At 34.2% G+C, this 27964-nt stretch overlaps 2 protein-coding genes across 3 annotated transcripts in view; one reads left to right on the plus strand and one right to left on the minus strand.

Annotated features, from left to right (window-relative positions):
- Window positions 1–27628, plus strand: LOC132909644 (pyrokinin-1 receptor-like). The gene is made up of 5 exons (XM_060964580.1): window positions 1–614; window positions 3505–3911; window positions 24482–24696; window positions 25322–25727; window positions 26240–27628. Exons 1-5 carry the CDS (start codon window positions 130–132, stop codon window positions 26482–26484), a joined length of 1758 nt encoding a protein of 585 aa, XP_060820563.1. The 5' UTR covers window positions 1–129; the 3' UTR covers window positions 26485–27628.
- The window catches only part of LOC132909651 (glutathione S-transferase-like), a 3927-nt gene continuing 3250 nt past the window's right edge, over window positions 27288–27964 (minus strand). For both annotated transcript variants that reach the window (XM_060964588.1, XM_060964587.1), the window contains exon 5: window positions 27288–27658. In XM_060964588.1, the coding sequence (XP_060820571.1) occupies window positions 27491–27658 (168 nt within the window). In that variant the 3' untranslated portion in view covers window positions 27288–27490. The remainder of the gene's footprint in view (window positions 27659–27964) is intronic.

Consider the following 27964-nt stretch of genomic DNA (forward strand, 5'->3'; position numbering starts at 1 on the left):
TGCACGCAGCGCGAACGGCGTTAATTAATGTCAAAGTTAATTTTATACTAGTCAATCGTCCAGAAAGCTAGTCAACGTCATCCGATTGCACAGAATCTCTCAGAATCACCCGGAATCTCGTCAAGAAGAATGATTTTATCGAACAAGTCGATCGGTTCGGAAGGATCGATGATAATCAGAGATAGCATGAGGTTGGCCGGAAATCACGAAGATACGCTGGCCTCCGAAGGTAGATGGGAGAATTACACGGGACCAATCGCCGAATATTTGCAGCAGGAAAATTGTTCGACGGTCAGGCGGGATCCGTTGTACATCGTTTTACCGATCACGGTGATCTATGCGGTGATCTTCCTCACCGGATTAATCGGCAATGTGTCCACTTGTGTTGTGATCGCGCGTAACAAGTCGATGCACACGGCCACCAACTACTATCTGTTCAGCTTGGCCGTTTCTGATTTACTGCTACTGATATCCGGCCTGCCTCCAGAGATGTACTACATCTGGTCGCATTTCCCGTACGTGTTTGGCGAGGCGTTCTGCATTATTCAAAGCTTCGCCGCGGAGACGTCCGCGAATGCCACCGTTCTGACCATCACCGCCTTCACCGTTGAAAGGTTTGTAACCAATTTGAATTGAATCATCGACTTGAGAATACAAACCGACGAACTCGTAGATTGTTCTTAAATTTAGTATTTCGCTTCTTCTTGTTTGTTATTCTTGGACGTGGATGTTTGTGCAATTTCATGCTTTTACTGTCGTTCATTGTTATTTAGACATTTAAATTTGTTAACGTCCAGATATTTGTTATCGAAGCGACTAAAAAGTAGAATCTAAAGAAATATTTCTCCACCTACTAAAAATTATACCTGAGATTGCGAATGTTTGTGCAAATGCATGTTTTTATTATTATTTACCTTTATTTTGGATTTTCCTTTGCACTTGAGGAACAATATTTGTTTAAATACTCGATATGATATACGTATGATAGAAAAAAATAACATAATTGAATAACATTCATTTGTTATTACGTAGAAACTTATGGTCGAATTAAAGTTTTTAAAGTTTTTAATTTAAAGATTTCTTGTGGTCTGTCGTTTGTCCCAACCCTGTCGAAATTATTGACATAGAATGATGGTTTTCGAAGACATCAAGAGGGTTGAAAGGGTTAAAGAGTCACGTGAAACGGTTGTAGTCTTCTTTTACTGTTTACCATTCGTTCCAATTAAACGATCGATCGAACCAGTTGCGTTTAAGGGTCTGTTCGCCTCAAAACGTCAATCTAAATCGCCAGGTGTTTAGTTCAGTAAACGGTGCAGTCTTGTAGTTCATTTTACGTAGCTAACATCATTTTGTTTCTTTTTTTTTTTTATTTGGAAGAATTTTACAATCAATTCTCATTGAGAATTATAAGTAAATTATTCTGGCGTGATACTATAACTTGAATAATAAGTGTTTATCGTATGTTTGATTCTAGTTGAATCTAATGAACTAACATCGTTAACGAAGAAAACGTTAAAACTTCTGATTTTAGCTCTATTTTACGTGGCTTTCGTTACTTTGTTCACGTAGTATATGAAATTTTCCTCCGAGCATGATAATTCATTTTTAATTAAAGAGATTAACATAATGAAAAATGAAAAGGATCTTCGATCTCAAATTTGCATAGACTTGTTAAGCTTTTTCTCTTTAATGCCATCTTTACGATAAAAGAAAGATAGAAAAGGATTAAAAGAATACTTTATCTTCAATTTTCTCGCAACACTTAATTTTAATTTTCCAGTCTTACATGTACTTCTGTTTCTTTTTTTTTTTTTCTTTTTAATATTACCTTCAGAAAATTTTTCATCTTCTTTTTAATAAATCACGGATTTATAAACCCGCAGATACGTAACAGTTTTCTACGAGGTTCTCAATAAATATCGCTGTAAATTAAATCGCTCTCGACCTTTTCAACGTTCTCGCCTGAAAGTGTCAAGCTTTCAGAGTGTATAGTTACATGTCATCCCCTTGTCACGCGAAAATTCACAGAACTGTCTAAAGTAACCCTTGCTGGTTGACACAAATAAAGCGTGTCCAATTCTCTGGGACCTTCTTTTTCTTATCTCTTATTTCTGCCTAAGTAAACCGCTACGTATCTTTGCTTTCTCGATTTTGTTGTAACCCTATTCTGTGACGAATGATTGCGGAAATCGTGATAAAATGGATGATAGATACACTCGAACGCTTGTTAAGAGACAGATCGACACCTTCCTTAAATTATGATTAATATCCTGTTAAACTCAGCTAGAATCGTTTTTCTTTTTTACTTTGAAGCGTTTTACATTATTAAAAATGTTGCATTTTTTAATGTTCACAGTGATGTTTTGCGTTTCTTCTCTCTTTCTTTTTCTTTTTTTCATTTTTTAATGGAAAAGTGATACTCCAGAAGGTTAAAGCACTTTCCCCCTTTTTTCTGTTTGCTATAGCTTTACTTATATAAAACGTTTCATCTTCGTTAATAATTTCTATCATGACAAGTTGACAGAACCTCTTTCTGGATACAGAAAAGGCTTCTTCCCTTGGAAGAGGGAATATTCTTAGAAACGCAAGTAACAGTCGCTGGTCTACGAAGATACACTGTTTCTTCTAGAAATCAGAATATTTACCTTGAATACGTATCACATGTTTTACTGCAATACGGCTTTCCTTCTACTGATATTGGAATTGGAAAATTCTTAGTAAACTTGAAACTTAAAATAACAACTTTTATTGTTCCTGTTAATTATTTCTTATAATATTATAGATTCTACATAAATCTTCTCATTATACAAAGAGAATTTTGCCCTTTTGTTTCCTTTAAAAAAAGGACTACAATACCCCGTCTGTTCCACGCAATTGCACAAATTTGATACTTAAAACGGTTGTAAATTGCAGAAATGTCGTCAGCTGAAACGAACGAATATAGAAGCAAGCGTATCTTGGAGTTAACTTTATGCATTTTTACGCATTCGAAATGTACGATCGCGTTTATCTTAATGAATAAAACGGAAGCAAAGAAGCAAAGGTAGAAGTAGTGAGAACTCGAGGCAATCGTAACGAATTCGTATTAGCTAAGCGAGTGAATGAAATTCCGTACTATCTAGGAAAATTTGGCACCATGAAAATGAAATATACAGCCCACAAGACGCTTCGTTGCAAAATAAGGATACACGACAACACTTTTGTGTAGTCACTTTATTACACAATAAATGTTCCAATACCGACATAGTACAACGATAGGTGCAACAATAAATCCGAGAGTAACTACAATATTTACATCCGGTATTCCTCGGTGAATACACAGCACGTCATCCATCATCGCACATTTATCTCCATTTTCCGGTTCGCTAACGTGTTTCCACAATGTCGGCTTCGTTAGAGTTGCTGCTAACAAGCGGCTCCCAAAAACCGTTCTTTCCCTCTATTTTTCTTTTTTTTTTTGAAACTTGATAGAAAAATGGCAAACAACGCGTGTTCCACTTTCAGGTACGTCGCGATCTGTCATCCTTTTATCTCGCACACGATGTCGAAGCTGTCCCGGGCAGTGAAATTCGTCATAGTAATTTGGCTGCTGGCGCTATGCCTGGCCGTGCCACAGGCTGTTCAATTTGGCATCGTTTACGACTATCGCAACGGCTCGGTAGTCCTGGACTCGGCTCAATGCTCCATCAAGTGGTATCTGATGAAACACGCCTTCGAGATATCCACCATGCTGTTCTTCGTCCTGCCAATGACCATCATCACCGTTCTCTATGTACTGATCGCGATCAAGTTAAGACGATCCAGACTGTTGTCAGCTACTGCGAAGAGGAACCATTTATCAGCTGGATCCATTCACGGCGATAGCGGAAGAGGAAAAAGCGCCGCGCAGAGGAACGTTATCCGAATGCTGGGTAAGTGGAACGTTTGTTCAGTTTTATATCTTTTTCCTTTTTTTTTTTCTTTTGTTATGAAACGTGACAGGACAATCAAAGTGACCGACTGGTTTGTAATGTTTTGAGAGTCAACTGTCAACTAATAGCGTCGGGTCATTGCAGACGATTTAGATTAAATTACGCAACTTTGGAATTTTTTAGTTTGTGATTGATTTTTTTTTGTTTTGTTTATTGATCTCTATCACGGAGGATGTAAAATACGAAGTAGGATGAAATAAATGTTGGTAATCGAATATAAATCGATATAGTCATCTGTAGCATAATGTTATTTATTTGAGACTTAATATAATAGGGATGAGGGTCTGTTGAAATTCTCAAGGGGAAGATAAATGAGGGTATTTTGTTTGGAATGTTTAGGAATTTAAGGATGTCATGGAAGTTTCGCTTGTGAAAGTTTTCAATGAAAAATATTGTAGATTTGCATGGAAATTTTGTATAAGAGGTCCGACAGCTATGATCGTATTTTCCTTCTAAACTTGATATAGATTTTTTATTTATATCTAATACATATTACAGTGGTCTGTATTGTATTCAAAAATTTCCAAATTCAAAGTTACAACTATATAAATATATCAAAGCCAAGAACCGGTTATACGACCATATATTAAATACAAAATTCCCCTAAGAAATGTCATTTGCATCGATTAAGGATTCCATTTGCAATCTTATTAACGATATGCAATAATAAACATCAAAATCTATCTCGTTACACACAGACTTGAAACCGGTTTGAGAGATGCCATAAGTTTGACCAGTTGCTAAATTAACGAAGAAAAGGAAGAAAAATACGTAGCCGAGATTCGCCTGGATAGTTTCAAAGTGGTTGTTCGACTTATTGTTCGTCGATCTGCGATCACCAAGAGGGAGGGAAAGCATAGTACGTTCGATGCCGAGGGGATTCGTAGGTTTACGGTCCTATAAAAATAGTTTCTACTATTGTGATAAATTCTTTTACGAGTGTCGAGACGGTTTCGTTTGACGCGAAAAATTTATCGTGCCAGGATGCACTTACCGTGTCTCGAATTGTCACGATTATCGCTGTTCAATCAGAAATGAAAGTAACATAAAGAAACAGACAAAGTGGAGTTTTTTTTTGAACAGAATAAATAGATTTAACGTCGGTTTATTTAGAGCTGTATTTTTTCCTGTGAATATTCAGGGTCGTATTAAAGTCGTCTACTGAAGATCAATCTGAGAAATGATTCGGAAATTCTTAAAACTTTGCAGCAACTTGTCATCTGATTTGGAACTTTTAAAGGTAAATAGGACCTGTAGAGATTATAGGATCTTGAGATAAGTAAAGAATTCTGGTATATATATTCAGTGCTGCAATAAAAATATCATTTTTATATATAGCGTGATAACATCGATAACACTAAATCTCTTTTCATTCATATTCATTAGGTCTCTTTGAAATGAAGTCGTTGCTTCAACTAACTCTGCAAGACGGATTAATTTTTCTATTGTGTTTGTTCTTACCTAAATCAAAATTTCGATTCAGATTTATCTCGTGTAATAAAATTAGTTCAATGAAATTTAGATTATGAGACAGTAAAGTCTAAATACGTACGATTCCTAGTTCGTCGTGTTTCTCGTTCGTAATTCTTCTAAATAAGTCCATAAATTTTTGTATATTTCGCACGCAGATAAAATCACATTTGATTAGTCGTTTCCTCATTATTTGAATTTTATCGCGTTTTACATAAGACCAGGAGATATTCTATTTTTTATGAACGAGAACGTACACTGTACAATTGTACACGTGGCGTCGTTTCGTAACACGGTTTTTTACGTAGTCGAACTTTCGTCAGGGTAATACGCAAAACGTATCGATGAGAATAGACGAGAAAGCGCTATTTCAAGAGCAACGCCTTCTTTCAACGGGGATATTCATCTGTCATTAAATTTATTTGCTTTCTACGAAAATCGTCCTTCGTGCTATTCCTTGCCACCGGATGTACGTATTTTTGAATGACGAATGCATCGAACAAAATGTCACACAGAAAGAACGGGCCATTTTTCCTCTATCATTTTATATTGGAAGCGTGAGAGTTTAAATTTATGGAAGAATGTATTTCTCTGGTGTGAAATCGTATCTCTGTGAGAGGATCGCGTTTTCATATTTTCACAGAATCGAGTTCCTGTCGATTCTTTATCGAGTTACCGTAATAGTTGTTGTCATTCAACTCGCATACGATCTTCGATAGTACTTTATCGAATTTTTCTGTAGGATATTTATTCTTATTGACATCTTGCGAATTTCTTGCAAAGTTGCCAGTAAGTTTCCCTTTTCAATTTTCATATACATCAAATTTTATTGAAGTAATTACTTCTAGGAAAACTCTACACTTTTCTCTTGTATCGCCACTACCTGGATACCGCCGCTACGAAGAAAATAGAATTTAGTGAAGTAAAAAAATAAAAGAAAAGGGAGGTCCATAATATTGTGCCCTTGTTGTTTGGATTACAAAGTTCAGAAACAAAGAGCTATAAGTAGATTCTTAATGACTGTCTTTTGTAATTTTCAGCTAGAGTTACATACAAAGGTTAATTTTCTCGGTAATGTTCTTTGCTGTAAATATATCGACGTGCTCCCTATCACCTTCGATTGTAATGTAACTCTGCTAGAGCGAAGATCTGGATCAGTATACACTATACTTATACTTATTTCAATATATTTCTATTACACATTCATCCGCGCGTTCCTTTATAGCGCATTCCTCAACAAATTTCAATAGAGTTCTTCGAAAATTCATGTACAGTTCTCTTACAACTCCTACGGTGTTCTTACACAGCTAGAAGCTATTAGATTTTAGAAGAAGATACTTTTTAGAAGCTTCCGTTCTTTAGTAATGTTAATTTAAAGCTCTCGTAGATTTTCTATCAGATTCGTATAGAATTAACGTAACGCGTTCTTCTAAAGAATAATTAATAGAATTCTTCTGAAATGTGCGTAGAGTTGCCGTGGAGTTTTCACCGAGTTCTAGTAGAGTTTCTTCAATTCTTCTAAAACTCTCTGAAAATTCTTATCGAGCTTCAATAGAGTTTCCGTAGAATACGTTTACATTTCTGTTAAAACTCTCGTAGCATTTTCGTTGAATCGCTATAGAATCTCCTCTCAAGATTCTGATTAAGCTCCTAACGAACTTTCGTTCGGATTTTAACAAAAATTTCCAACAAAGTTTCACTTTTTATCGAACTTTCTTGTACTCTCATCGAATTCTCCTTTTATTCCGATTAGATTCTCAACAGGTTTCGCGATCGTCTGCCTTATTATTATGATTCTTATCAGGTTTCCTTGTCGAATTCTCATCGTGAATCGAATTCTTCCATCGTGATCGCCTTCTAGAAATTCTCATTTGCGAAAAAACGAAGCAGAAAAATATCACCCGTCCAACTAGTAACCAGCAACATGTACGACGATCGAATCGACCGTAAATTCGCTCGACGCAGGTTCCAGATAACTATTCCTCGAAACCTTTTCGGTCGCGCGTGTACACTGCCATCAAGATGCCGAAAAGGTAGCCTCGTAAAATCGTACGACCTCGTGATTTCGGTTAGTTTATGGGAATGTGTCAACCACAACCCTCGTAGTCTGGTTTATCCATATCGAGATGAATGAATGGATTCATAATCCCTTAAATGTACAAGACCACATAAAGATCCAGTTCGTTATGTCTCTTTCAATCTTTTGATTAGTCAGTTATTCAATTGGGACGTTCGCGAAATATAAAGAAATTACTTCTCTTCTAGATTAATAATTAACTTTTTCGGAACTTTATTGGTTGTTTATTGATTGTTATTATGATCGTTCGGATCATCGAATGAAAAATAAATACCGTATAAATAATATACCGTGTCATTTTTCAAAATCTGATCCTTCGAATAATTTTAAATAATAGAACTTATATCAAATTTATTATTATTTGTATTTGACGATGTTCAATACCTCGGTGAATTTTTCTAAATCAGGTTCTTCTGTGCAACATAATTCCCGAAATTCGTATTAGCATTTTTATTATCCCGTTTCAAATTAATGTTCTTAATCATTTGTCCTATTATGGCGAACAATACGACACAGTGGATCAGGGTTATCTGTTTTGGTGAATTTTCTAGAAACGCTGCACGATTTCCTCGATATCCTCAAACTTTTCGGTTGGACACACGGATAGAAGATAATTATTTCTCTACCACTTTTCTGCTGGTAGCGTCTGCTTACCAACCTGCTACTATCACATTTCTTTCTTAATGTAACTGCACCTCTTTCCACTTTCCACTTTCTTAACGATCCAATAACAATTCGCTGAAGTGGAAACACTTTAACCGAAACTAGCACGAAATTCCTTACGTCAGTCCAGATCCAAACTTGAACCAGTGCCATCTTTTTAATGAAGTCAATTTCGAGCACCGTTTAAAAATCAAAAGTCAAGTAGCACGGTTAACGTTATTACCAAACCATAGAAAAAGACAAGATTTCCACGCTATGGGAATCGAATATTTTACGAGACACTCGTTACCACAAAGATAATGCGAAATGAAACTGCATCGAGGGAAAAATATATAAAATATGTATTTCGAGCACGTGAAGTCACCGACTGTGTGCGTTGCGTTCATTTTACATGGAGCTTTCGTGTTTCTCTTATAAATATTGCGATTCTACTTGGTCACGCACTGCAATATTCATATCGAAATTACCGAACGAAAGAGTTTGTAAAATAAAGAGTTGATGTATCGTATAAAAATATTTGTTCCTGTTCCATGGAATCGATCGTAATTTTCAAATAGGAATCCCCTCGCTTAAATTAAATATGTTTACTGTCTTTATATTTGACATCGGATTTTAAGATCCGTAAGATCCAATGAACTTTAAATAGTTCGACTCAAAATTCTGTGTTGCATTCAGAAATTCCTTCGTCGATGGTCTGTCGAAGCAAAGAGAGTTGCTATCGTTATCTATAAGATTAATTTAAGTAGAAGACACAGAATTGAATTATGATAGCGATTTTGAATTTGTTGTCAGTGGTGTATATTTGATTTGAACGAAAAAGTGCCTAATTTTGAAAATCACAATCAATGCTGTATACTATGTACGATATTATTGATGATCATACGATATGCAAAATAAAAGTGTGAGTGGAATCAATTTGCTAACTGCATAAATAATAATTTTAACGAAAATTGCTGATTCAAATGAATATTATACGATTCCACATTTTTTACTACATATTATTTGATTTTTTCCTATCACTCGTATTTCTTGGAACTTCAGGATCATCTTCGATATTTAAAATGGTAGTTAAAAAGTTTTGTTCGTCAAGGGAGAAGTAGATAATATTATAGGAAAAGTTCTACGATTTATATTAAAATGATCATTGAACAACTTTTAAAGAGATCAGACTACGTTTCTGTAGGTCGACATACTTCCGCTATATTTGATTTTTCGTCGCTTATTATATTCCATTTGTGGATCGCGGAAGATTCTACTTCAATGGGAACACCGCTGCTTAACGATGTCGTTTGTTATTCCCGTCGGAATAGCCGATGTTGATGATTTCGTAATTGGCAATACTTTTCAAGAGGGATGAAATTTTCGAGCTAGGTAGTAATTTGTTTGATGGGAAACATCTTTTAATAGAATTTTGAAGAACTTCCTGCCGTAAAATTAATTGGGGAATTACGTTTGAGAATTTATATTTGAAAACTTTGTAATAAAATTGATAGGACTCTCCTTTTTCTCCATTCTCTTTAGATTGACTTGAAATTCGTTTCCTTGTAGTAAGACGCTTTTTAATCAGATTTTCTTGGATCGTGCAACTCGCAACTTCGTTTTTAATATGCATTGGAAATACGATTACTTACTTCCAGGACAACGGATGAATAAGTCGAAGTTCCATCTTGCGTTAAAACTAGGCTCAAACTCGTGACATCTTTCCATAAGAGTTGCACGTTTGAAGGATTCGACTCGTTTAGGAGCGAAGAAAATTTATGACAATCGTTATGATATTTTCATTGCAATGATAGAAATGGTTAAGCATCGCATGAAATAATAAAGTTGCTTTCTTCTCTCATAAACGTTGAATTATAGCCGTAGGAAACTTTGGCTGGAATACCTCGTAACTATTCTCGTATCGAACTTGCATTTCTATTTATAATATTTTGTGTTTCATCAAAGTGTTTGAATAAAAAGCCTTGAATTTTAGCTAATCGATCGCGCATCGTTCAGCATGATTTGAATTTGACTTTGCACAGAAATTTATTCGATAGCAAAAACAATCACTTAAAAACATTTTTATCTTCGTTTATCACTGTAAGGTTCAATAGATATCTCTGATATGAATCTCGACACTCGATGAGAAGGCTTGTAAACTTAACTTTCTACTTTCCAAGTTCTTTTGACGACATATCAATGTTTAAATTATAAAATGACTGGACGAAACTTAACGGAAGACTTGTGTCACGTCTAAAAATTCTCGGCTTATCGAAATCCTAAAATATTTCATATTATTTGAATTTAAATCGCGACTCGAAAAGTTCCTTTTACGATTCATTTTAATTCTCCATATATTCCAAATAATCCCTCGCAGCATTTTCGTCAAATGAAATTTAATTTCTCCACCTGAAAGCTTTCTCTTCGAATATAATGCCTTCCCACCAGTAATCTATAAACGCAAACCGGAAGTCTCGTGTATTCCTAGTTTCTAACTTCCTGAATGAACTAGCACCACGGAAATCGCTCAAACATTATTTCAACTCGTGATTTACGAGACATTTGTAGTCAGAGTCCGAAAACACCGCAAACAGACCATTAAACGCCACCTTAGTGCGACCCATTCACCCTTTATCTCCTTTAATCCCTTGCCAACTGTTCTTTTAGCTTCTTACCGTTAAACGACCAAGTCATGTACTCGTTCTTTTCTGAAGATTTTAGTCGCAACCCGCTGCCTTTTTACACTCGTGTTAAGTGAAAATCGCCTTGTCTATGCTTTTATACTCGTCCGTGGATTTACGAGGTGTGGCGCGTGCAATCGATAAACGACCACTTATCGTCGATACACCACGAATAGATTGCATTTAATTTGCGATACTAAGTGATTTATAATTAACCCACCGATAAACAATGTTGCATCAATTCGATATTTATTGGGCTTTTTCCTTTGGTCAATGTAGAGACGTTTGGGAATTCCTTTTATTTAATTTCGTATTAGCACAGCATTCACTTTGGAATTTATAATGCAATTTAGAATTTCTTAATTTAGAATTTCTCATGTGTATTCAGGTATTTCTGAATCATTGATGCAATATTTTTTTGTTTTCTTAGATAACGTAGATATTTGAGGATTCTTAACTATGTCTAATTTGTAATATTTTTTATTTCACCCAGATATTCCCAAATTTATTTGTTTAATCTCGCATTAATGCAATATCGCATTCGCAATTCCACGTGTCAATAAATATCCCCGAATGTTTCCTTTTATGGCGATTAACGAACATTGTTTATCGGTATATGTACTTTTTAAACAATACAGCTAAGAAATAATTATCATCTGTTTTCTCGTAGTAAATTCGTGGAAAGGTTACCACGATGTATTTCATTAAAACAGGAAGAGGGAATCATTTATTATGAACGCCTGCCAAAAAGCGTGTCTAAAAAAAAAAGCTTTCTTTGCGTCTCATTTAGAAAGACGGGACCTTGAAATCTTCGAAATATCGTTGAAAAGGATTCATACCCTGCTGGAATGATATGTCACGCTAAGATCATTTAATTTTATTGTTGGAAAATTTATTTCTACCTCCGATCGTATCTTCGGAGCTAGGAATTCCATTCGGTTTATTCGATTTACAACGGTGAGAACGGAATTAAGAAACAGGAATATGAGTTCGCGAAACACAGAGAGTTCGCACACGGTTAGTGTAAGCAGATCGATCAGGAAATAGATCGTATTCTAGCATGGCCTCGTGGAATCTTATACAAACCGGCTCTGCCAAAATACAGCTGTAAATAGATGCCTCGAGATGGTATGTTGCTGCTTGTTATGGAACGCGTTCGAGAAATTGTCCGTTGACATAACGATGGCGATGCTTCTTTGCTTCGCCAAACCTTATCCTTTCACGCTCCATGTATACGCAGCCTTGTATTTTAATAAATTAACTAAATTAACCAAACCACAAATATATCTGTCTTTGATAAAGCAAACTTCCAACTTTAGTGCGTTATGTCTTCTTTATTAAACCAGATCAAATGATGTGTTTCTATTATCCATAATTAAATGTTTAGCATTATTGCTACCTTGTATTTTAATAAATTAACTAAATTAACCAAACGACAAATATATCTGCTTTTGATAAAGCAAATTTCCAACTTTAGTGCATTATGTCTTCTTTATTAAGCCAGACCAAAAGATGTGTTTCTATTATCCATAATTAAATGTTTAGCATTATTGCTACCTTGTGTTTTAATAAATTAACTAAATTAACTAAACCACAAATATATCTGTTTTTGATAAAGCAAACTTCCAACTTTAGTGCATTATATCTTCTTTATTAAACCAGACCAAATGATGTGTTTCTATTATCCATAATTAAATGTTTAGCATTATTGCTACCTTGTGTTTTAATAAACTAATTAAATTAACCAAACCACAAATATATCTGTTTTTGATAAAGCAAACTTCCAACTTTAGTGCATTATATCTTCTTTATTAAACCAGACCAAAAGATGTGTTTGTATTATCCATAATTAAATGTTTAGCATTATTAAAATAATTTTTAGTTTTTAGTTAAAATAATTTTAGACAAGTTTTTAGATATTGGAACAATTCTTTTCATGGTTGAGCAAAAAGAAATGTTTCGTTGAAACGTTGCAAGCTGCACAATATTTATTATTCTCTCTAGCCATTTTGTAATCTCTTCTTTATTATTCTGCACCTGTTCTTACAAATAAATAGCTCTATCTTTAACATAGATTTGCAATAATTGTAAAATAGCAAATTTAAAGGATATATAAGAAGTTACAAATGCTTATTTTATCTCACTGTTACTTAGGAGGGTGATTTTTCCTTCCCACCAAGAACAGATTTGCTCTTCACATGGAGAAACTAGCTTCGTCCAAGATTTTCCTCTCTCTTTTTCTTTTTCGTTTCTGTTTATGTAACTTGGTCAACAGGAATTCACCAGTTTTTGGTGGGTTTTGATCGTTGCCGATGGTAGAGCTGCACATTATACTTAGAATAGATACACATTGATGTTGGAGAGAGGTTTATGAGAGAGATACTGTGCGCTTTATATTGAGAAATGCGAACACAAGATCTCTGTATATGCAATGTACATGTACATATATCCTTTCAGTGTAAGTTTCGAATATATAAGATTGTTTTTCACTGATTTATTTTATCAACTAAATGAAGCGTCGTACACTGTGACATGCAATGGACAGATTCTTTGTTAGACTCTGATCATTATCAGACTTTGATCTCATTATTCTCCTTGTTCGCTCAAAAATCGATAGATGATTAGTAAAAATCATTTGTACATCAAAATCTAATTAAATCTCGTTCGTTATATTAGGTCGTCCGAAAAGTTTCTTTCGTCTAATAAGGAAATAATGGATGAACAACATCTTCCGTTTTATATTATTTTATCGAATTACGTATGATCCATTTTGTTCTATCAAACTAAAGATCACAACGTTCGACAGATTAGGTTTCATGTTTGTATAAAGATGCGTCGTTGCAAAAGACGTGTTTATAAAAGAAAGACACTTTTTTAGACAACCTAATACATTTCTGTGTCTGCTACATCTTCGACATGGAGAATTTGAGCAGAGATACGTGTAACTTTAAAGAAAGAAAGAAAGATATTTTTTAATTGGAAATTAAAGGACAATTTAAAAACATTGGTTCAATCCATCCTGTAATTTTGATTGTTCTGTATCAAGAAGACATTTTATTAGATTGCTATATAATTCTTTCCTCCTGCTATAATGGATGTTCTTAATCGTTTTAGTGAAATTTAGTGAAATAGGATTGGCGTTTGCCAAAAAATGGGTAGATTGTTTCTGGCATTGGCGGTGTTTAAATTTAAATCTCTGTTTCATAAAATGTTTGTTTTATAAAATGCTTATTCGAACGTCACTGTGTGTGGTCAGACAAAAAAAATAAATATTCAAGATATTTCAACCGAATCAGAGAGGAAAATACTAACAAAAGTTCGTTAAACAGACTTTTACTCGACTCAGATCCTCTCGTACCTAGTTTCGGGAAAACCGCATATTGCATGCATTTTTTATCTTTGCTCCGAATCCTCGTCCAAATGTTGCACTCTGCGTCACGTCGATGATACCATGAGATGTCGTGAGTTCGAGAGAAAAATAGTATAATTACATCAACGATGACTTAATAATGTAAAAAGTTAAAATTCACGAGATTGCTTCAATACAATTTAAGAACGAACATCCAACGTGAACACATTTGACAAAGCTATTTTTCCAATGGCATCAAATCCATGAACTAATTCGTTACACAGTTAGCAGCTTTTCCGATAGAAAAATCTATCGAATCAAATACTTTTCCACGTCAATGTAACTTTCTTTATCCATGTAAAAACTAACACAACAGCAAAATGCCTGAGGCTGCAGGAATTTGGTGACGAGACAAGAACTAGTTCTTTTTACGAACATGCTAAAAATCTAATAGCGTGTGGACCAACCTAAGCCGTGTCCCTTTTTGAAAGGTCCATTATTTCGCTAGCGTTGCAGCTAGTCTTCATCAGAGTCTAATGATAATCTTATACTTATAGAGAATTTAATAAAGTGTAACCATAAGAAATACTTCGCAGGCCTAACAATTTTTTTAAATGATTTTAAAAAATCTGACTGATGAAGACTTTGGGAGTGTCGCGATGTAAAATAATTCGATGAAAACGATTGTGTGTCAGAAGAAGAAACTAAGAACGAAAAATGATAAAAATAATATTCGACCGTTGTCTCTTAAGGATTATTTTTTTGCCAATATTATGCGTCTAGCGAATAAGTTTTGGAATCTTCTAAACGGTTCTTCTGCTTATCCTACGAAGCTTGTTAGAGCTGTGTCACTTTCGAAATACACGTGCGATATCTAAATGGTCTGAGATACAAAAATGATGAGTCTATATTGTTGAGGTTATTAGATGTATGCGAATACAAAGGAACGCGTGGATAAATTGTAAGGTAGAAAATATATTTTTTAAATACTGAAGGAATATAATATGAGCTGATCCAGATCCGCACGCTAACAGTGTTGTCCTATGACTGAAAACCCTGAAGCCAACGTCGCCTATCTACCGTTTATGGTTTGCCTTCGACTCAGTCTTCTGTCTATACGCTGTCGATGGCTTCAGTGCTTGAGAAAACTAAAGGACCAGACGTAGAGTTTTCTTAGAAGCGGTGACCACTTCAACATATGTGATAAGTCGCCGAAAGTTTGATTATTGGAAACACGTGAATTTGCAAAGATTTTAATTCGTTTCGTTTTCTGGAATAGGCGATAGAAAAATAATTGAACTCGCAAGTGATGAACGAGACGAGTCTTAACCTCGTGTATAATAAATTGCAGTGATTCGTGTGAGAAGATTCACGATGAACTTATTACGAATAATTCATTCGACTATAAATCTGTTCTAGCTATTCTATAAATACACCTTTGTCTCAACGTAACTACATTAGTTCTTAACGAAGACTAAAAGACAAGATAAATTCATTTATTATCTGTTCATTTACACATAATAAATTTATTTATACATCATTGGTAAGGTTTAACATTTGTCAAATTTTGTCGTTGCTGCAAAATGGCTGGCGTGATACAAAGTTCATGAAAAATGAGCGAAAAGGCAGAGAGATCTCAGATAAGTCGACTTTCCAAATTTACGAGTGCTCTAGGGAACTACTTATCTTCATCCACTATGTATTCGTCAGTGAAGAGATAACCACGACAAAAATTCCGACCATCAAATGTGAAACCGGACCGTACGATAGATTTTCACGTGTCACGCGGATGAAAAGGTGAAATATTATCACGAAATAAAGGTCCCTTGACGCGGAAGCATCATCTATCAAATATCGATCATTTTTCCATTTAGTAACTATCCAATATGGAAGGCAACAAGGCAATTTAGATTTCGTCTCTTGTTGTAATTTGTTTCTTTTTTTTTTCAAATCGATTGGTGTTCGATTAATTTCTATTTTAATTGAAATTCCTGATGCAAGGATTGTTTGATATGTCCAGGATGAAAGTTTCTCGATTCAAAGTGCCTTACAGAAATAGACCTAAGTGCAATTCCAATTTTTACAAATTGTCACGTAATTCTAATTTTTGAAAATTACTGTCGAATGATAATTTAAGTATGCAATGATTTTATTTTTATTTTTACTTTACTCAACTTCAACTGTTTCTTAGAAAGAATATTTTTCATCGAAGCTTGGATGCTTGTCACTAAATTATTCTTTCAAAAATCGAATGTCCATTTATCGTTACTCTCTACGCCAATAGAAGGATGAAATAATTCGCACGTCATCGGTGTTGCGAAGGTAACACCAGTAGAGACCAGAAGATTAACATTGAAAAGTTTGTGCATATGTATTTGCTCGATATCGATTCTTGCAATTTAGTAGATTGGATTCACGCGACGTAGAATGGAATACGGTCAACGTCCAGCTGCTCGCCATTTCCCATGACTGTATAAATCATTCTCTGTCAAATATTTGCCGTGCAAACAAGCACAGTTGGGCGCGTGTTCGCGAAAAGTTGGCCGGCGAAAGACAAGCTCGTTTGAAACTCGCGATTGAAATAATCGAGTCACTCTAGCGCGTTGTTCCTTTCATTTGATAGTGGAAAAATCAAGTTAAACAAAGAGCAGATGTTTTCAGGCGAACAGTGGGCATTAAGCTTGGAAATTTATACGACTGTGAAAGATTTATGATTCTGGAACAGTTATTGGTTCGAAACCATTTTGCAATGGGCTTCCTGTTCGTTGTAATCGAGGAAATTTAATTAGAGAATTCGTGAGGATATTTCTAATGATAAAAATCTAGACGTTGTTAAAGAAAATTTTCTAAGGAAGAAATTCTTCGTGGAAATAAACGTCTTGCATCCTTGTATTGCCAAAAAATTTACTGAACTTTTATTAAATTCTCATAATTCTAAGTTTTCTTCCACTTTGAGTTTAATCGAATCTCTAACATATTAAACGACGTATCTTCATCGATGACGAAAAATATTCTTCAGTTGCTATTTTTGTTTGAAGAAACTTACGAAACTTGTTGTATCAAATTCCCATTGTTCCATCTTTTCCATTGCAACGTCGGTTATTTACCTTTTGTTATTTATCTTCTGCGTTAACTCGGCGTACAAAATGTTTAACTCGTACAACAAGATATCTTCGACAATGGATAAAAATTATGTTTCCTGCGGATATATGAATTCTCACAATTCTTATACTAGGATCGTTGACAAAAATTATATACTTTTCTTACTAGCTTATCTTTCACGTTCTTTACTTCAACTGGAAAAGAAAAATCTCCAACGTGTAGAACGATGTACCTTTATTAAGAGACATAAAAATTCTACGTCCATTTAAATTCTCCTGATGCTCGACTGCAAACCCACGTTCTCCTTTAATTCATATACAGCGTTATTGCACTTGACGTAGTTTACAATGCCTTAAGTGTTAGCCTGTATTTTTTAAATGACTCGCGCTAAACATCCTGTCACGAAACAATCAACGTTAATTAGGAGACTGAGAAATTGCGTAAAAGTAGTTACGGGAATATTACTCGAAAGTTGAATGAATCCGGATATTCTCTCGACTGTCTATTTATAGGAGAAACTGCAATTCAAATGAAAACGATAAATCGTTCATGAAAATGAACGAGCAACAATGTGTCGTTCGAGTTGGTAATATATCGCATCGCATGATACGTCCACTTAAAGGATAGATGTTCCTACGATGACGATCTTCCGTCTTTGATTCGTTTATTTCTAGTTTGGTCATTTTATAATTCATTATCGTATACTTCTTTATACACCGATATCTCAATTGTATTTCTATTACATTGTCGTTGTTCCTATATTTAAACGTTCGGAATTAAAAATCGAAGGTTTCTTGTTTCATAGTGATAGAAATAAAAGGTAATCCAAACTGAAAGAAAATAAATGGGAGAGAAGAAGGCAGAAAACGCTCTTAAAATTTAAACGAGCCCAATAAACGTTCAAAATAACCCACTGAAATTTATTTCTCCATGTTGCACAACAGCTTCGTCGAGCATCCCACTATCGATCGTAAAATTCGAGTCCCGCCTTTACCGATACCCTTAAATGTAACTCAAAACCTTTTAGTTTTCGCTAAAATTCTTCCAATACCATCGAGTATCGAGAAACGAGCACACGCTAGCGGTGAGAAGTTTACATTGTTAGGTATTTGATAAAATCGAAAATTTAGTGAAAGTAGTCCGCGTACGTGAAATTCTCTTGTTTTAGAAAAATCTTTAGACGACGATCTATCAGAATACGAAGAAAATGTCGCGCTAATATATTTTTAGAAAACATTAAAATCGCTGTGAGCTCTATGGAATCATAAATTTTTGGAAATAGCTCGCACAAGAATCTTCCACGAAAGTTCTTCTTCTCCTACTTAGTTCCTCTTCTTCCTTATATTAAAATAAATACGAAGAACATTTTTCTACTAATACGGTTGTTGCGTCAATACCAAGATAACGATAAAATTGATTAAAAAAAATCAATAAAATAGAATTAAAAAAACCATTCCAATCTTTTGACCAGCACTGCGTATAAATACGTACCAGAGGAAATGCGTGTGCGTACACGATTGTTGGATATTTATTGCGGAAATGCCTGTTTCTCAGCGTTTTCCATGGCCTGTACGATCTTATTCTGTTCACGAAGATCAGGGAATGATGGATAAGCGGTCTTTTTTTATGCAAAGTGACCGACTGGCGAAACCACGACGTCAAAAGACGATAGTGAAGGATGGACTGAAACGCGAAGAAAGCTTTCGAGGTCGATAAAATCGATCGGAATTTCATTTCAGAAGTAAAACGTCTTTGATGTCTTTCCACGCGAGTCTCGAGGGTTCGAGGGATAAATAAGCTAATGTAATCTGTACGTCTGGTGAATCGAAAAGTGGACGATGCAGTTCAGAGTGTTTATGGCTTCTGTGAAGTGATTTATACATTATTGAATTTGTGGAGTGCCATGGATTATTGAATCTACATTGATCCGAGATTTTGATCATTGGTTTGATTATTGATAGTAGGGGAACTTGAAAAACTTCAAATTTGCTTTTATCGAATAGATGATCTACATTATCTTTTTATTTTCATCATGTAGAAAGGTATATTTATAATTCCATCAGTTTCTGCGTCAGAGAGGAAAATTATTATTTATGCAACCTGGGTTTACTTTTACAAAAACATTCGGTTCATCTTCGGTTGTTTGGCGAGTGGAATTGGCTGCAAGTGGAATGTTGTGTTGTTCCGCGAATGGTAGCATATCTTGTGTTAAGTCAGCCTTGTAATGTCGTTGAGACGACTCACGAAGATTTCCTCGCAAATTTTGAAAAACCTCTCTTATAAAATTTACATTTTTCATAGTTAATGTCTGTTGTTGACAAATCTGGAGTTCGAGATCGCTTTTGGGAAATGAATTACAAAATTCCTGTTGGTTATTATATTGTACTGAATTATTACGTTTATTTAGCAAATTAAAGATGATGAACGTTTCCTTTATTTTAGAATTATCACTGATCGCACAAATTCAGCTACATCGATTAAATGATAAATTTATTAATAATTCCATAATGTTAACAATAATGCTCTAAAAGGATAAAGAATAAAATTTACATAATTCAATGAAATATCTATTACAAAAGTATAAATGCAAAAGAATATTTCGTACATTTTATTCTTCATGACCAATTTTTTTATGAAACGCAATGAACCGAACGCGAGAAATGGTCGAAGACTAATAAAATATTCAATATAAAATATAAAATATTCAAAGAGACATTGTTGTCGTTTGTAAACGCAATATCGAAGTGTCAACAACAGCATTATTTTTCACGAAAGATCAAAATTATTTGTACTATATAAATTACATTGAAACGGATGCGAAAATACTAGAAAACAAACAACGTTTGAATCATCGTGTTCACTGGTTTTGTTTAATTCACGAACGAGATCCGATTACTTGTTTGATAAACGAGTTGACTGGCGATTATGTGGGCGCCCACATTTTTTTGTGAAATACGAATATTTGATCGCGAGGTCGTTGCCTCGAAACCGGCAACTTTCACCTACTGCTGAAGCGTAGTTGATCTTTCAAATGATTTAATGGCCCTAATTTCATATCCAAATTCTATTGCTATTTCAATAAGCAGAACTATCTTTAATGATTTTTTTAGAAGAACTTCAACGTAAAATTGAAATAAAAAATACTTGTCGATCGATTAATGTTTTCTTTAAACTCAAAATATTTTTAAACAATGGACGATTAACTCGACAATGAGTCAAAGACCGCACAGAGTGGTAGTATAATCGTCTAAGATTTCGAGTAACTGGATATTAGTTCAGATTTTAAACAATTTGATTCAAAACAGTGGGTCATTTATTCTTTCAAAATCGTAGCTATTTTGAGGTAATTTAAATTATTTTTGAATTTATTTAATATTTCACACTTGGGTAGAGTATACAATAGAATCAATTTATAAACAAAAACTTAAATTCTCTGTCGTAATTGTATGAATTGTGTGTCTCGTAATTATACAACCCGTATGTTATATGTATTGTTTTTTGGTCAAAAGCAATATCGTAATCTAACCTCTGATCTTCCATAAATAATTTACACGTGGAAGCGATTTCCTTTTTATCAAAATCTGTTATTTCACGGATCTCCGATTCGAAACAGCTCATCATAAACTGCATACTGTTTCCTATCCGAAGAGATTTTATCTGGAAGAATATGTTTTCTTATACAATGCAGTTTAGATGTAGATACAGTGCATTATCATTATAAAAATATTAAATTTGTGCATATATGCATGAAAAATGTCGTTCTCGAATTTCAATGTGAATTTCAATTCGAACATTTGAATTTGTGCCAATACCATTAACTAAATTTTATTCCGCTGTCGATTGATTTATTTGAACGTCGTTCGTATTAAGGAACAAGAAACGAGCTATAATACACGGTTTATATTAACGAAATTCATCATAAAAATGTTAGAACCTCGTTATTAACCATTATGGATAATCAGAATATTCGCGTGATTTATAAATATGAATTTAAGCTTGGTCAAACTACTGTAAAACTTGTTGAAAGCATACATACATTCTCAAGTTGGGGACGATTATGTAAATATTGGAATAATTCAGGTTCATGAAATTCAAGGTTGGCGACTTTTCATTAGGGAAGCAACCAAGCTGTATTTTGTGTGTCAAAATGACTACACAATTCCGAAGATTAAAACATCCAAATCTTTATTAAAATATTCTTTGAATCCTTTCCGATTCTCTTGTTCAAAAACCTAAACCATTTTTGAACAAATAAATTCTTTCGAAGTAACGAAATTATCGAAACATTATTTTTTAATAACTTTTTCATTCTAGAACAAATGTTTCTAAGAAATCTGAAGCAATAAATGTTGTTTATTATTAAAGAAACAATCGTCAAATTATATGAAAAATATACGATCAAATATATATATTTAGATTAGATTTATTTATAAAATCATATTATTTATCTTATCATTTATTTAATATCAGATTAAATATGTTACGTTCTCTAATGTACCTGTTAGATGGTATTAACGTTTTAATTTAGGAAAACGGTATTTCGTATTATGCGTTAATTCAGTACAACGCTTATCTAATTACGAACAATTCTGAACATCTTTATGGTTCATTAGTATTCAAGTATTTGAATTAAACAGGACCCTTCGAACGCTTAACAGTCCATTGAATCGGACTGAATCGATCACTTTCGAAAAGGTAGAAGTGCAGAGACGTGAATCTAATATATATTCAGTTATTCAAGGAATCTAGACTATACTTCTGTCTTCTTGCCATAGAACTCACTTTATTTGAAAAGGAACTTCCGGTGAACGAAGAACTAGCGATTTACCGGCGCAAATAATAAAAAGGTGAATCAAACTAAAATACTTGTAGATTTTCTCTCAAATAAAATGGTCGTGGGAGAATCCACTCTTTAACATAGCAAGCCATTAAATTAGCAGTATTTCATTACTTCCTTCGTATTATTTGTTGAATAAAACATTTCACAGATAATTAATATCGCCTCTCTTTGTTATTATCACGAGAATTAATGACTAATTATTTGAGGCTACTTTTTTCATGAGAAATATGTCGACTGTAAGCAGGAAAGATACAAATTTGTTTCCTCCTGGTAGAAATACAGAAGATCGAAATGTTAAAAAGTCGGAAATGAAGGTAAATGGCCCCGACGCGGTTTGAAAAAATTTACGAGCTCTCCTACCGTGCTGTTTATTAACGTCACCTTATAAGCCCATCGATTTATCTACCAAACAGGCAAAAAGCGAACTTTTGCCTGTTTTGCCTCTTTATTACTATTCTTTTATTATAATTTTGCATTCTGTATTTTATTTTTAATTTTACATTTATATACATAGTGATCCCACTGTTCCAAGCTAAAATACGTTCTGTACTGACACGTTCTGTCAAGATAAGAAAAAACATGTCAATAATTATATGTCATTAGAAGTTGTAGATAATTAGTTATAGATAACTAAAATTATGACTAGAAAGAATGATATACAAATTTTTTTTTATTATTTGCGTTTATTTTACAATCAATTCTCGTTAGAGAATTTTAAGTAAATTTATCTGGCGTGGTACTATGACATTGTTAATAAGTGTTTATAGTATGTTTGATTCTACTTGAATCTAGTGCTTAGGTCTAAGGTGTAATGTTTTTTTAGCCTGCAGACCTGTTCCAACGTGTCGATTAGATGAGTAATTAGAGGGTTTTGCTGGTTGTTAACTCTCGTGCTATGTCTATTGCTGAATTTGGATAATTCTTCTTTGACTGTGGGTATCTCGAGGTCGTGATGTATCGTTTCGTTGGTGACGTACCAAGGTGCACCTATTAGGAATCTTAAGGTTTTCGATTGGAATCGTTGAAAAATTTCTATGTTGGAATTACTTGCTGTTCCCCATAGTTGGATTCTATAGGTCCAAACAGGTTTTAATATGGCTTTGTATAGTGTAATTTTACTTTGCGTGTTTAAGTTGAAACGTCGGCCGATGAGCCAGTAGAATTTTTTAAATTTTGCTTTGAGTTATTTGGTTTTATCTAAGATATGTTGTTTCCGATATAGAAAATAAGCGGTAACGAACAATGAAATTGGATTTATTGTTCTTTGAAGATCTCGTTTATTATTACGATGCTTCTAATAACATATATTTATGTGACGTTTTCTCCTTATCTTGACTTATAAGGCTGTGCTAACAACGTTTGGCCCCAAATAACTGGGGCACCCTGTATACTATTATCACTATCCGATCGTTTGTCACAAATTCTTCCGAAATTTGCATAAAATATTACGGTTCCAAAAATTCAAGGATTTATTGAAGCAAATCTGCCTTAAAGCTTATGGGATAGATACTTTAATTAAAGAGAAGTTTAATACCGACACAAATTGCTTGTGTCGAGTTACTAATCACGAATTATAGGCAAATATAGAAATTTAGTTATTTCCAAAATCTTGAGTTTATAAATGATCCCAATTATGCTATACAAATACTTACTTTTATATTTGATTTTAACTCCAAAAAAGATCCATAATATTAGAAATTTCTCACTGTAAATGTTATTATACTTAACAGAATTACTAATATTTATTTACAAAACGTTAAAAGTATATATACTTATTATATCCGATACCAACAACGTAGGAGATCTCAAGGATAAAGGTATAATTATTTTATAGATCGTTTTTGAATGTTTATTTTGAATTTTTCATAATTTTATTACACCCTCAAATAATTAAATAATAATAATCCATGCAGATCTAAAATTCCCAATACAGACAATATAAACTTCAATAAAATCGTAAATTGTAATTTCTACTTCGAGAGACTCAACCTGTTAACCAGGCGAAACGAGTTAACTCGTCATTGTGGTTGATAATTTCTTTGGACGTAACAAATAATTTTCGTGGACATTGTAGTTTCTTCATTTTTAAAGTTCCTTTATTCTTTCACACGTGGCTTCGTTTTCGTTAAAAATAAACTCTGCCATATGTACATCTGCAAGAACTAAAATTAACATCAATGAAAATAAAATTTATCTTTATTAATTTTTATCTTTAAAATCGTAATGTTTCGTTTAAGGACGATCCGGTTAATAGGTTAATACGTCCGATTGTAGAATTATCTGCTGTAAATACCAATAATAAATGCATTTATAGGAAAAAATGGAACGGAAACTATTTGATCGTTGCAGTTGCAGTAGTAGTGGCGTTCTTCATCTGTTGGGCACCGTTCCACGCTCAAAGGCTGTTGGCTGTGCATGCAAAGAATACGACTGAACCGAAAGACGCGTTAGTAGTAGTCTACACCATCCTCACGTACATGTCCGGAGTGTTTTATTACCTTTCCACGACAGTGAATCCACTGCTCTACAACATCATGTCCAACAAATTTAGGGAGGCTTTCAAGGTAAGTTATCACTTGAGAATTTTGAATCGAAATCTACCTGTCAACGATCCTGTTTCAATTATCAATCATCCCCCAGAGTAACGAATAATGAATGTATCTTTGTATATTCTTGTTACATTTTGACTGTGATTTTAACTTTATAAATGAATATTTCCGTAGTCTTTCTTTGCATTCTCTATGTTTTCTTTTCTGCACCTCTAAAGTAGAAAACTACAGAGCTTTACAACGATCCTGAAAAATCTAAGATACTACAAACGAGTAGAAAATCTGTGCGAAGTTAATTTTCGTTCCGACAAGCTACTTGTACCGATCGACGGTACAAGTAATCTACCGACGAAGATAGTAATTAACGAATGATAATAACGTTGTAGCGTCAAAAATATAAGAAGAAGAGATATAAAGAACTGGAACTCGCTATTAACGACTTTTCACCCAAATTGTGAAAATAATAAGTGAAAAAATAAAAAAAGAGAAAATGACAGTATTACAGTAAATACTATTACAAACGTAAAAATTACAAAAGAGATCTGAAAATTAAGAAAAAATCGAGCCCCCACCCTCCCCCCCTAAAAGATTGCGACGGAGTCTGACAAAGTGCGTTAAACAAACTGAAGTTAACTTTCAGTCGATGCTGTCGAATCACTGCGGGCGGAAGTGGTCCTCCCGCAAGTCAGTACCACGACAGCCGACGTACAGTAGCCTTTCGAGGTACGCGAGGTCCACGTTCAGGCAGACGGATGATCGTCAGAATTCGCCGTCGATCTCCGTTAGCGACGACAACCAAAAGCTGAGAACGACCAATACCACCGAACTTACCGGATTAAACGGTCGAAAGGACAATGGACGAAACCAGTTCGACTCTGTGGCGAATAAGATCGATCATCGAGAATACAGCAGAAGCGTATCCAGAGGATCGAATTCCAGTCAGTTTACCCTGATGTCGTCCGTTAGTAAAAGTTTCAACGAAGGCAACAATAACGTGACTGCGACTTATGTGAACATTCAAAGAGCACCGAGAGTTGTCACGCTCGGTAAGTGAGATTTTATCTGTTACTTTTAATTTTTCTTGATTGTACGAATACATAAGCCTAGGTTAGATCAACTAAATCACCTATGGGTATTTGGTGACGATATTGTAAAAAGGGCCAGGTTGTCCAGGTGAAGTCCTGAATCGTTTATCAAATATTGATTACGTCTAAATGAGCGGTAACTTTGAATAGATTCGTCAATCTTCGATATTTGTAAAGTTCATGGCCTTCGGCTAACGACCATAGCAATCAGCGTGTAATAGTCACGTTAACGCGCGATAAAGGTTAATAATATAAGAATTGGCGTAGAAAGTAATGATTTTAAGCATTGATCACCGTAATTATTTCCACATTAAGAGACAGTATAATATTTAATTGTGGATCGAAAAAATCAAATATTTCCGCTCTTTGACGAATTATTTCGCTGGATACAGGCTATAGCTTTTTAAATTATAATTAATCTGTTTCGAGTTACGAGTTTCTAAGCTATAATTTTCTTAACTTTCTTTAAACAGGGATACTCGCCGGCAGATTGAGATTAGGAACCAAAGAGCTATTTTCACCTCAACAGAAGATCGTAACTAGTTCGGCGCCGAAACCGGAAACAAGGACAGTGGCACCGCAATTCCAAAGTCATCCGAGTATAGAGAGCGCAAACAATATCAGTAACTCTAGTTTAAAGGACTATGATGAGACAGAGTTTACTGGTATGGAATTGGCACGATACATGGGTGAACTGAACTGTGACTTAATCACTTAACGTCGTTTAAGGAGAAGCGCCCCTTCGTCGAACGAGCGAAGCATAAATACTTAATGAACTAGAGAAAAAAGTTGAGAAATTGAGGCTTTGAAGTAAGAATATGTGTATGCGAATTTCTATAGGCAACAGTCAGGAGAATCTGAGAAAGAAGAACTTAAGACTTGAAATTTAAACAAAGATACTGAATATGTATGTCTTTTAAGAAAAGGGTATTTGTAAATCTTATATTGTAACCGAACAGCAGGGGATCTACGAACAAGCTGATGTAAATCATATTATTAGTCTGGCATAAATGCTTCCCCAGTGTATTGCAAAAACGCCCACAATGAAAAGATCCAAGATCATCGAAATTTAATATTATCAATTAACACTACTGTGTTGTATACGCCCTTTCCGCGTGTTCATTGATCCTTTTCGCGCACGCAAACATCATTATAAATCACTGAAACGGTGAAAACTGTAAGAAAACGATTTCATGGTTCATTTTTCGTAAACATCAGCGCTTAAACAAATTTTCTAAGAATAGATACAGGAAGAAATTGAATAATACCGTGAAAACATGATCTCAGACGATTTCAAATTTAATTAAGAGTAAATGTTATTATAGCGATACTAAACATAGAGCAAGGTCATTTGGAAATTACAGAAAATCGTGTAATATTTTAAGGAAACATCGTTCATAGGTAATACAGTGCGAATTGATTATGTAATTAATTATGAAATATGCTTTGTACATTCTTGTACTTCATTTCGCTGAAAATACAAGTTCACTGCTTCGCAATTACAAAAGAAAAACTCTTGAATAAATATAAGCGATATTTATTTTTCTACTCATATCATACATAACAATTTGTAAAAACCATTCATCTATCTCATCTATGCTTTCATAAACGTGACGTGAAATTTGTATAAAACATTAAATGTAAAAGAATCTGCAAGTACACTTGCAAGGAAATAAACCAATCAAGTCCTGTTGAACTCTAAAGCACGTAGAAAGTCTCTAAGCTTAAAACATGCTTTTGGGTCGGCTGTCGAGATAAGCTTTGATGTTGGGTAGTGACCTGACTTTCTCTACCAATTTCTTCAGTTCAGGGTGGTCTTTGTTGATGTCGGTTTGCAGCATGTTGGACAAGGTTTCCGATTGTGCGGCATAGAAAAGGTCAGCCCATGTCAACTACAACGACAATTGAAAATATGGCTTAGAAATAAGCTTAACATTACTTCAACTGATATTAAGAAAGTCAAAAATTAATCGACCCTACTTTTTGTAAATTCTTTTACTTTTACTTTGCTTTTCATTATTGATATCTGGAAAGTAGACTCAGATAAAGATGAAGATTACAAATTTGGAGCAATAATTTTAAAAAAATTACAAAATTACAAAGAAAATTTTTGAAAATATCGCTCTTTTCAATTATCCAATTTGTGGTCGATTATTGAAGAAACAGCTTCTGAGCAGCTAATTTCTAGATTTTACAAA

Source organism: Bombus pascuorum, chromosome 8 (genome assembly GCF_905332965.1).
Source record: "Bombus pascuorum chromosome 8, iyBomPasc1.1, whole genome shotgun sequence".
In the NCBI taxonomy this organism is placed as follows: Eukaryota; Metazoa; Arthropoda; class Insecta; order Hymenoptera; family Apidae; genus Bombus; species Bombus pascuorum.